Here is an 11,341-nt window from a genome sequence, read left to right on the forward strand (position 1 = left end):
TCTCCCTCCTCTCCGACTGTTTTTTGTCGCGAGTACGGGGTACAGAGTCTCTGCCGGCCGCCCGCCTCCCTCTCTGGCGGCTCTGGAGAAACGACGGCACACTGGAGCCGTGTTTCGCCGTTGCAATTTCGCAGAAACAGACGCAAGGAAAAGGCTGCCGTTTCTCAACCGCGGGAAAAGAGCAAAACTTTCAACGGAATGCAAAACTGACTGCCTCAGTGTCGGTCCATTGCCTCGCAGCCGCGCCGCTGTCAAATCTTCCTGTGGTGCTCGCGTTTGGGAAGAGCTGTCCAGTGTGCTCTCCAGTGATTCTTCAGCTGCCATGAGGCACTGCTTCCTGCTCTGGCGCTTTTCCCTTTCTTTTCTTTCGTGATCTCTTCTTCACGTTCTCGTCTCTGTTCCAAAGACCCGTGAAACGCCTCCTGGTTTGTCGACAGGCCGAGAACCCACCGGGAAAAAAGAGAAGCCTCAGCCAAGACCAGTCCTCCTTCTCCAGATCACACAGAAGGCGCTCGCGAGTCTCCCCTTTGTATCTCGATCGAAACTTTTCTACCTTCTCGATGCCGGTATGAGACGCGGCTGCGCGAAACACTCTCGGGGGAAGCGGGCGTCCCGCGCCGCCCGCCTTCCCCCTCCGTTTCCGCGTCATTTTTCGTCTTCTTCATTCTCGGTGTCTTCGTCTCCTTTTCTCTCTCCTCTCTCTCTCCACCTCTCTTCCCTCTCTTCCGTGCACATCATCTGTGTGTCTCCTGTCGCTGCTTCTGTCTTCTCTTCCGACGTGCCTGGGTCTCCTCTCTCCACTTGCAAGGCACGAAGGACCGTGTCTTTGTTGCGCTCGGTTCTTCTCCTGCTCGGCCTTCTTGTGACTATCTGGAGCGACGCCTCGACAGCATCGGCCGCTCCCTCTCCTCGCAGACTGCAGGAGAACTTTGTTGGGCTGCCAGCTCTGCCGTTCTTGACGCCGCCTCCTGATTCCCTGGACGTTTCTTCTTCGCATTCCTCTTCTGCAGTAACGTCTTTCAACTCTTCTTTTCCATCCCTCTTATCTCCGCGGCCTTCTGAGCGTCTGACGCACTCTCTGACTTCTGTTACCTTCACGTCTTCCTGGCAGTCCTCGGAGGCCTTCTCTCCGCCTCAGCCTCCACCTCTCTCTGACGGCCAGCTCCTCCCCGTAGCTAGGCGCTCGCCTGCTTCTTCTCTCCTTGTCTATCGCGGAATTGTCTTCCCAACAGCTACTTCCGAGTCTCTGCTGGCTTCTCACTCTTCTTCATCCGCGTCATCTTCTTCCCCATCTTCATCAGCCTCATCACAGGCCCCTGCCTCCTCGTCTCGTGCGGCCCCGCCGGTTAGCCGGAGACCGTTCTCGTCCGACTTTTCCTTGGGGTACTTTGCGCCTCTGAAGGACCAGGTGTTTCCTGTAGCTGTCCCGGCTGCCTTCCTCTCAGCGGCGCCGTCTTGCCGCGGCGGCGCAGCCTGCAGAGACCGCGCGCGGTCCTCGGGAGCGCTTTCGCCCCGAGAAAAAAAGGGAGAGAAAGAGGAAGACCTTCGAGCGTGGGGCCCGTTCTTTGTCCGCGTCCGAGGGCTGGTCGACGCAGCTGATCTCCAGAGCGAAATCCAGGCCTCTGAAGGCTCGGACTTTTTCGCGAGCTCCATCGATCCACACGTCGCCTTCTTTTCCAAGTCGCGCACTTCCCTGCCTTCCGGGACGCACCCAGGCGAGAAGGCAAATCCGGAAGGAAGCAAGAAACAAGGGATCGAACCATCCTCCCCGCCGCACCCGCTGCATCCTCCTGCTTCACCTTCTTCATCTTCTCATCCGTCTTCTTCACTTTCCGCTTCCCTCCCCAGCGCCTCGTCCCGCGCCGTCTCGCCTGCTGAGGGAGTGGCAATTCGCAGTCGAGAGAACGGGGACGGTGCGGCTGTGCGGATGAGAGAAGGCGGCGAGTGGGGCGGGCGCGCGAGAGAGAACGTCTCCGAAACGACGGAAGGAAATCCTGGAAAATCGCTCGCGGGAGGCGAAACGGACGAGGCGAGAGACACAGACGACGGGCGAGACGCTCAAGACCCGTCAGCGAATCCTGGCAAAAACGCCCTCGGCAGACAGTCCGAGCCGCCGTCGGCTGACGAGAGAAAGGGAAAAGGAAAGGATTCCGCTGAAGATACAGCCGAACAATCAAGAGCGCGATTGGGAGCGGAAGACCGAGCTGAGGCGAGCGGCACTGACCAGGAGAAGGAAGGAACAGCAGAAGGATTCGGCCACGGAGACGATGATCACACATTCTCTTTGCCACCCGCGTCTGACGCCTCTCCTTCCTCTTCTTCTTCTTCCTCTTCTTCCTCCTCTTCTTCCTCGTCTTCATCGTCTGACGATTTCAGAAGCCGCCTTTCTGGTTTTCTGTCCTCGACCTCGCCGTTCGCGTCGATTCCTCGTCAGGGGAGCTGGCTAGCTGAGCGCACGCAGCCGCGTGCTCAGGCCGTCTTCGACGATGCATGTGTTGCTGTTTACCTGATCGCTTCTGTCTCTTCTCCTTCTTCCTCTTCTCCCCCTTCTTCGATGAGAGGCGACGCGAGAGACCGCCAGAGTCGTGTAGGAGGTGCGCGCCGAGAACTGCGAGCTGAAGAAGAGAGACAGACATCGACATCTGCCTCTGAAACAAACGCGAGGCCAGAAGGGAAAGACGAACAAGACGATTTCCTCCCCACCTCGTGTGAGGAGGCCTTCCGACGCTTCGACAAACAGGCGGGGAGAGACAGACAGAGCCGGTCCGTCCAGGGCACTGTTAATCTAACCGGGAGCGACAGCAGTTCCGGTGATTCTCCAGGTCCCCAGAAAGCCCAAGATACAAACCCCCAAACAAATGTATCTTCTGTGCCGTGGCGGAAGGGAAAGGCGCCGGTGTTTTGTAACCCTCTGATTCACACGAGCAGCATGCGTCAGTATCTGTCTTTTCTTCTTCCGCAGGAGTTTATTGTTTACCTTGTCTCTCATTATGATGTGGACATCCTCTCGAACCCGGGCGACTCTTTCTTCTCTTCCTCTCTTTTGCCTCTCTCTCCTTCTACACCTCCGTCTCCTTCCTCTCCTTCGTCAGCTTCCTTTTCTTCCTCTCCTCCTTCCTCTCCTTCGTCAGCTTCCTTTTCTTCCTCTCCTCCTTCCTCTCCTTCGTCAGCTTCCTTTTCTTCCTCTCCTCCTTCCTCTCCTTCGTCAGCTTCCTTTTCTTCCTCTCCTCCTTCCTCTCCTTCGTCTGCTTCCTTTTCTTCCTCTCCTCCTTCCTCTCCTTCGTCTGCTTCCTTTTCTTCCTCTCCTCCTTCCTCTCCTTCGTCTGCTTCCTTTTCTTCCTCTCCTCCTTCCTCTCCTCCTTTCTCTCGTTCTTCCTCTCGTTCTTCCTCTCCTCCTTCCTCTCCTTCGTCAGCTTCCTTTTCTTCCTCTCCTCCTTCCTCTCCTTCGTCAGCTTCCTTTTCTTCCTCTCCTCCTTCCTCTCCTTCGTCAGCTTCCTTTTCTTCCTCTCCTCCTTCCTCTCCTTCGTCTGCTTCCTTTTCTTCCTCTCCTCCTTCCTCTCCTTCGTCTGCTTCCTTTTCTTCCTCTCCTCCTTCCTCTCCTCCTTTCTCTCGTTCTTCCTCTCGTTCTTCCTCTCCTCCTTCCTCTCCTTCGTCTGCTTCCTTTTCTTCCTCTCCTCCTTCCTCTCCTTCGTCTGCTTCCTTTTCTTCCTCTCCTCCTTCCTCTCCTCCTTTCTCTCGTTCTTCCTCTCGTTCTTCCTCTCCTTCTCTGCCGGTGCATAGCATCTCCCGCCGCCTCGAGGCGGAATCTGGAGAGGCAGGTCTGCCCTCTGCCGGTGGCGTTTCCGCGTCTACAGCTAGTCCCCCCCCGTTGCTGTCGGCTGCCTCGCCTGGAACGGGAGAGGAACCGCATGCACTGCTGGAGCTGCGTGCGACGGTGACGCGCGCGTCCCCAGAGACGCCCTCTGCGCTCGGAGAGAAAGGATCCGACAGAGACACCGCGCAGGCGGGTGCGAAGGTGGGCGATGGCGGGATGCATCGAGAGGGAAAGGTGCGACTCGGCGTTTGCTATCGCGGGCCGAGTCCAGCACGAAGAACCAAGGCGCTTTTTGCAGATCTTGCTGACCTGCAAAAAGGCGATTACCCAGACGTGTCGCCCGGCTCCGCCTCGCCTCTCGGGTCGGAGGCTGCGCGTGGAGATATCTTTGAAATCGGCGAACTTGTCTTTCACAGAGCCCCCGTTCTCTCCCTCGCTGTAGACGATCCTTCCTGGCCGTTCCCCTTCTTCGCCTGGCCGTCCCTCCACGCCTCGGAGGCGAGAGATGGAGAAACGACACAGAGAGAAACTGAAAAGGCTGCAAAGATCAAAAGAGGCGCGGATGTGATTTCTGCAGCATCTCCCTCGTGGCAAAGTTCCCTGTACTTAGGGATGAAAGACAAGGAAACTGTACACATGCGCCGCTTCATCAATGCAGGCTGGGACTATCAGAGAGATATTGGTAAGGCGAGGAGACGCGTCTCAGACCCGGTGTCTCCTGGGTTTCGACAATCCGACAAAAAATGCCGTTTTCGTTTCCCTCCACTCGCCTGTGCCAGTTAACACGATGAAATCTGTCTAGTCTTATGCTTTATATATTACGTGTATGATATTCACCTGCATATACGCATTTCGTTATACACATACTTTACACATAAACAGAGTTACAGGAGTAGTTAGTAGAACGGCACGCGCGGACGGGGAGCAGTCTCTCTCTATTTCTGTTGAGGCGGACATGTGCAGAGACAGGATAACGGAGGCCTGCGGGGGGTCGAGGGTTTGGAGAGGAAGTTGCGCAAGAAATTCGCGACTTCTTCACCCTCTATCCTTGCGTTATTTTTGGCAAGAGGGGACTCTCCCGGTGCAAAGCGTCAACGCATGTCGGTACTTCCACATCTACCATCAGATGTATTGTTTCATCGATCTATGCATATCTATATCTATATATAGGTAGATATATAGATCGGTAAATACGTAGATGCATATATGTTCCTATGGGCGATTTGTGGGTTACTGTGTTCTGTCTTTTTGCTGAGCAGAAGGCTTCAACTTGACTGCGTTCAACCGCCTCGTGCTCAAGTCGGTCCCTAGACACTCGGGGTTTCGCTGCCCAGGTAAGCCCGATGGAGCAAACAGGATCAGCAGCTTGAAGCTCAAAAGTGGAGAAGGGAAATGGTGAAGATACAGCAGAGACGAGCCGAGGGGAAAGGCGCGTGGGCGCGAAAGAGAGACGAGGAAACGGAGCGAGAGAGAGAGAGAGACAGCACTCGAGAGAAGGAGAAGCATGACAAGGAATGCCTCTGCTTGGTTCTTGTGTTTTGATGGCACGCCTCTTTCCAGGATTTTGGGAGCAACACGCGTTCCTCGGCGACGCCCCCTCGGCGTTTTCTCCGGAGATCAACGGCACGGACCCCGGCCTCGGCATGCTTCGCTTTGAGTACGCCTCAGTTTTTCACTCCCTCTTTCCGCTTCTGGCTTTTGGCAGCGGTTCTGTGCAAAGCGCGAAACTGCTTGTGGGCTTTGCTATTTGTTCTGGGTTTTCTCAATGCCAAGCGTGAACCGGCTCGGCGTGATGCGAGGACTCCTCGCCTGCTCTGCTCACGCTTCCACCACGTTCGGGTCGCTGCGTATAAGTCTCTATCCTGAGACACCCGTGTGTGTTTCTCCTTTCGAGTTGCCCCTCTCGTCCTCTTCGTCGAGGATCTTCTCATCCTTGAATCTGCATCGCGCTCCCACCTCTCTCGTCCTTGCTATCCTGTTGTATCTCTTTCTCTCTGTATGTCGCATCTCTTTGTCTTTTTCTCGCTGTCGTCCACTGCCTTCCCTTTACTTTCTTGTCTCTTCTTCTCGCTGTTTTGCTCTGTTTTGCTGTCCCTGTCTGTCTTCTCGCTTCTCGTCGGCGCGTGGACGTTCTCTCTCGTGCCCGTTGCGGCTTCCAGAATGCGCGAGCGCTATCGGGACGAGAGCTCCAGCAACTTGTTTGACGGCGGGTTCGTTCCGACGCTGAATCTGCGCACCTTCGCCTGCTTCTACGCGAACGAAGCGGATCCGCAAGGCCTGCCGATCGCCGAGGTCGTCTTCGTGATGGGTACGGAAAAACCCTTTCTGGAGTCTCCGAAAACGCGGTTCTCTCTGCTGCCAAGGCAAAACGCGCGTCGGAGGTGCCGTTTTCCTTCCGCGACAGAGATTCGCCCCTCTTCCCGCCACACCATTTTTTCCTCTTCATTTTCACGACGTTTGCCCCTTTGCGTCGTGTCCTTGTTCCGTGCGCTTCGCGTCGCGGGTTCCCCGAAGCGGTGCGCATCGCTTTTTTTGCTCTCCCTGCCAAGGCGACAGTCGTTTTTCTTTCTCGTGTAAAAGGCCTTCTGGGCTGTTATCGCCTCCCGCGGATGCGTGTGAGAGGAGGACTCGCGTTTCGACGTTTTCACCTCGGAAAGAGGCGCCTGTTCTCCCGCGCTCGCGCAGTGGCGTCTTGGTGAGGTCCGCGTGGGCGGGGAAGAACGGACCTGGTTGTTTCTGTCTGGGCTCTGTTTTTCGCAGACTCCAAAGACGCCGTGCTTATCGTCTTGTTCGTCCTCAGCTTGGTCATGGGCGTTCCGATCTGTTGCGGCATCTCCTTTTCCTGCCACGCCCTCAAACACCGCAGGTCCGCCCGCCTCGCGGAGCAGAAAGTGGAGGAAACGGAAAGGCGAAGAAAGGGGCGAAGGGGAAGAGGCAACGACGAGGGGGGGGGGCGGGAAGACGAACGGAGAAAGCCTACATGCGTCGGTCTTCGAGCGCAGCTAGATCTCACCTTCATCCACATGGAAATGCCCCTAGATATAGAGTCAGATAGGCGTTTGAAGAGTTTTTCGTGTGTCTCTCTTTGGTTTCTCATAGAAAGTTATCGTGTGTCTCGACATTCGAGATGGGGCCAGGCCGCTGCTTTGTGGCTAACGCGGGGGAGACTGGGAATGCGCGTTTGCGGGATTTTCCCTGTAGGCTGCGACGAGCCTTGCGGCGTCTCCGACTCGTTCAGCAACGCGACGCAGTGAGTGACGGAGTCCGGTCGAACTCAAAGAGACTGAACAGATGAAACGGAAGAAAGGAAGAGAGAAGACACAGAGGGAGAAATACAAGATGAACGGAACCAAGAAGAAAGAAGAGAGATGGAAGGAAAACACGGAGATAAAAGATGCGAGATGGAGAAATATAAAAAAAAAGGAACCAAGCCGAAAGAGAGAGAAGCGAGAGTTGTAAAGTAGAGAGGGTCAGGTGGCCAGGAAATGCGAGGGAGTCCAAAGGGTTGAGAGAGAGAACCAGGCAAGAAGGCACATGCGAGTCGGGAGAAGCGTGAATGAGACGAGACGCGGATGGAGGAGGCCTGGAGGAGCATGCGGCAGAAAGGAAGGCCGTGAATATGACGGGTGAGAAAAGAGCGACAGGAAGGGGAAAGGTAGGGGATCTCGAGTAGTTTTTTGTTGTTTTTCTGTCGTTGCCTTCACTCAATCTCGACGCAACGAGCACAACAGCGAGCGCCGGCTTTGTCTTCTCTACAGTGACTCTGTTTCTCGCGGGTGCGTTTGCGCAGATTGAACTTCACCTCATGCAGGAGCTGGGCGTGAGTCCCCAGATCGACGAAGACGACGAGGAGGATGAAGAAGACGAAGGCGTCTCACACGACCTCCCGAAAGCGTGCGAAGTCTCCACCGCCGAAACCAGTGCAGCAGTGCGCTAGAAACAAAGAGAAAAGGAGAGAAGGAAAGCGAGGAGAGAGAGAGAGAGGAGAGAACAAGAACGAGGCGAGAACAAGAATGAGAGAAGATTAGAGGTCACGCGAAAAGATGGGGCAGAGGGTGGAAGAGTAGGACAGGGGAGAAAGGAGGACACCCGAGCGTCATTCACAGAGGGAAAGAGAAGTCATGGCGTGCCCGCTTCGGCAGGATCTTTTTCAAGTTGGAAAAAGAACAATACCCCGCCAGCTCCTCCGCTATCTGTGTATTTACGCATTTATACATATAATGATATATGTATATATATATATATATATATATATATATATGACGGCGGAGAATGGGGAAGCCTGTTAGTCTGTCTGCAGCTATGAACGGGGTAAAGAGGGTGGAGGGCTTTCGACATCTCGGAGTGGACACTGCTTGCGCTTCCTTTCGAGTGCTCTAGGCGCTTGCCAGGTCCAAGAAACGACTTGTTAAAACACATGTGCATGTCGATGCATATCGAACTGTCTCCATAGCCGTGTCCGTGTATCTACAGGTGCCTACGATTCCTCTGTATCTGCCGATGTATCTAGGCGCAGTTCGATGTGTCGCAGTCTCTTTTCTTTTTCGGGTCACACCCGTTTCCCTTCGTTTCGTAGACCTGCGTGCGCTTGCCTCTTCCACGGCGTGGGTGAACGCGCGCGCACGTGTGCGACGCCTTTTTTGCCGTTCCCATCGTTAATGGGTGGCGATTTTCCTCTTTTTAAAACAGTTTCTCTCTTCAGGGAAAGCTTCTCTCCCGCAGAAACATGAGCAGACATTTCCCCATCTTTAGGGCTGTGTTTCTGATAGCCTTTTGAACAAAAAGTGGCAAGTGCGACGGGCCCCAGCGCCCCACCTTTCTTGTGCCCATCGCTGGAACAAAACAACGACTCTGCAGGTGTAGATACAGCGCAGCTCTCGGCGCGTCGAGGGCGGAGCGCAGAAGCACTCAGGACTTGTGCTTTTTCGTGCCAGATGAAAACTCCCGAAAATATCGCACGGGTCTCCTTTCTCCGGGTGCCGTCGTTTTTCGTGCAAAACGGAAGACACGAAAAACGGGGGGACGATCGTCGTCCTGACCGACTCTGAAGATCTAAGGAAGCACGAGTCTTGGAGGTGACTCCTTGCTTCCGTTCTTCCTTCTTTCTTGCCTTTCCTTCCCTTTCTGCGCTTTTCTCTGTTCTCTCGTTCCGTCGCTGTTGTTCGTTTTCGCACGTCTAGAGTTTCCAGCTTGTCGCTTCCCAGTGGGGGACAGTCAGAGACTGAGACCTCTCGCGCAGCTGCAGAGACCCGCAAGCAGCCGGAGCGAGCGGAAACAGAGAGCCGCTTTGTCAAGATGCGCGCACATTCGTCGGGCACGATCGCAGAGAGCGACCGGCCGCAGAAACGCCTCCAGAGGGCGGCAAAGCGGACGTGTCACGGAGCAGAAAGCGAGAGACCTAAGCGGGGTTGTTTCTGCTTCGCCCTCTCCGTTTCCTTCGCACCTCGCTCTCCAACTGGGCCGTCGCGTTTCTCTCTATGATGCTCGACGACTTGCTTCGGGCTGCAAAGCGAACGTCCCCGTTTTACTTGACAGGACTCTCAGCCTCCAAAAGGTCGGCTGCATTCTCCGTTTCTTCACCTTCCTCTTTCATCGCTTCCTCCTGGTCTTCGCCTACGCGCCCAAGCGTCGCGTCTTTCCTCTCAGACGTTTTCCTTCCTCGCCCCTTATCATCCCTGGAAATCTTGCGCTCTTTCCTCGCCGACCCGTCGACGCTCGCGTTCCGCCCCGGCGCTGGCCCTTTCTCTCCCTCTCGCCTCGCCTTCTCGCCTCGCGGTCGCGAAACGGCGCTGCCAGTCCAGTCTCCCTTTGCACCGAAAGAAGAGAATGGCGTCAAAGAGGAGGGAAAAAGCGCCTGGAGTTGCTGGATCTTCTGCCTTTGCGCGTGAGCAGACGCGAGGAGCGCAGGCAGAGCCGGCAGGAGGACGAGCTCCGCGGCAACCTGCTTCTGAAGCGGAAAGAAGACGCAAAGAGAGATGCGCGACAGATGAGAGGGGCGTGGCCTTTGTTTCTCGGGGACGAGATATATACAGAGAGAAGAAACGAAGAAACGAACACGGAGCGAAAAATCCTCGAAGAGACGGAACCCAGGGAGGGAGAGATAGAAAAAAAGGAAAAACAGGGAAACCCGAGCAGAGAAAAGACGTCTTTCGCCGGAATTGGAGCAAAGAGAAACACACAGGCCAAAAGACACCAGACGCCGAGGACAGGAACCTTTCCAGTGAAGGCGGTACGAGATGAAGAAAGCAGGGTTTGACGGGTATCAAACGCTGGACCAATGAAAAGATGAAGGGCGAAAACGCAATGACGACGAGAATGAATGGCCGTCTTTGCCACGGACGCAGACAAATGCCGTCTCTCGGTTTGGACACGCACATCAGGAAAAAAGGCAACACCGAAAAAAACGCTTGCGTGGCGAATCTCAGTTTTCTCTCCTCAGACCTAAACCTTGATTCGGCCACCGAGGGAAAGGGAGAGAACCCGGCCGGAGAGTTCAGAGGAAGAAAAGACAGGCGCCGGCTGAATCGTAAAACGACGATGGAACGATGACGGGAAGAATACACGCGCGAAGGGAAGCGAGACCCCCCCGTTTGTGGAACGAAAGAAACGGGAAACTTACTTGAATGTCAGCCACAGTTCTCTCCAGCTTGACCATCTTCTCTTCCAGGGCTGCCGCCGCGGCGGAAGCCGCGCGTGACTCGGAGCTTCCGTTGGCTCTGAACGAACGTTTTCCCAAAGAGAAGAGAAGGGAATGAAGAAAGTACGTTGATATCGAGAGGGTAGAGAAGTGGAAGGCTGTTTTGGAATTTAACAAGGTGTAGTTATTTTCTGCTATTTGCCGGTTTTGCCCGAACGCGCCTCTGTCTCGGACGGCCTGCGCTCTCCCCTCGGGCCGTCTGACTCCATCGGGGATTGCGGCGTCCCTCCGGTTTGTCAACTGTGGGCAATCTTGATCTCACCTGCAGGGGAGAAGTAGCTTTACGTCCTCAATGCGCCTCCAGATCTCGCCGCTCATGCGCTCGTACGAGCACAAAGTCGAAGAAGAAAGAGAAGAGGGAAGAGGAGGCGCGCGAGAAGGACGCGCAAGAGAAGAACTTCGCGAAGACGGGCATCCAAAAGAGTAGGCACTCCGAGAAGACACAGAGGGAGGAGCAAGAGAAGACGAGGGAAAAGGAAGATCACACGGGCCAGCAGCGAAGGGGAGAGAAGACGGTAGAGAGGAGGAAGGCAGAGAGGAGGAAGAGAGAGAGGAGGAAGAGAGAGAGGAGGAAGAGAGAGAGGAGGAAGAGAGAGAGGAGGAAGAGACAGAGGAGGAAGAGACAGAGGAGGAACAGAAAGCGGAAGAGTTTACGCCCGTCGAAGGGAGATCACGCCAGGAAGGGTTCGCAGAGAAACACGAAAGTGAAGAAGCCTCGGAGGAGAGAGGGTTGGAGAGAGAAGAACTTGAGGAAGAGAAGGGTAAAGATGAAAGAGAAGACGTGTCCGTCGGTAAGGCTCCCCTCGATGGGGGCGGAAAAACCGACGGAG

The 11,341-nt window shown here is 55.3% G+C and overlaps 2 protein-coding genes across 2 annotated transcripts; one reads left to right on the top strand and one right to left on the bottom strand.

Annotated features, from left to right (window-relative positions):
• Positions 1–568: 568 nt before the first annotated feature.
• On the top strand, positions 569–7,751 carry NCLIV_040260 (conserved hypothetical protein; the record flags this gene model as incomplete). The annotated part of the gene is made up of 8 exons (XM_003880935.1): positions 569–2,594; positions 3,855–4,496; positions 5,074–5,148; positions 5,375–5,471; positions 5,974–6,122; positions 6,575–6,680; positions 7,016–7,064; positions 7,605–7,751. The coding sequence occupies 8 exons, from the start codon at positions 569–571 to the stop codon at positions 7,749–7,751; spliced, it is 3,291 nt and encodes a 1,096-aa protein (XP_003880984.1).
• Positions 7,752–9,338: 1,587 nt separating this feature from the next.
• Positions 9,339–10,829, bottom strand: NCLIV_040270 (conserved hypothetical protein; the record flags this gene model as incomplete). The annotated part of the gene is made up of 3 exons (XM_003880936.1): positions 9,339–9,761; positions 10,434–10,530; positions 10,774–10,829. 3 exons carry the CDS (start codon positions 10,827–10,829, stop codon positions 9,339–9,341), a joined length of 576 nt encoding a protein of 191 aa, XP_003880985.1.
• Positions 10,830–11,341: the final 512 nt, after the last annotated feature.

The sequence above is a fragment of the Neospora caninum genome, chromosome IX, assembly GCF_000208865.1.
Source record: "Neospora caninum Liverpool complete genome, chromosome IX".
NCBI classification, from domain to species: Eukaryota; Apicomplexa; class Conoidasida; order Eucoccidiorida; family Sarcocystidae; genus Neospora; species Neospora caninum.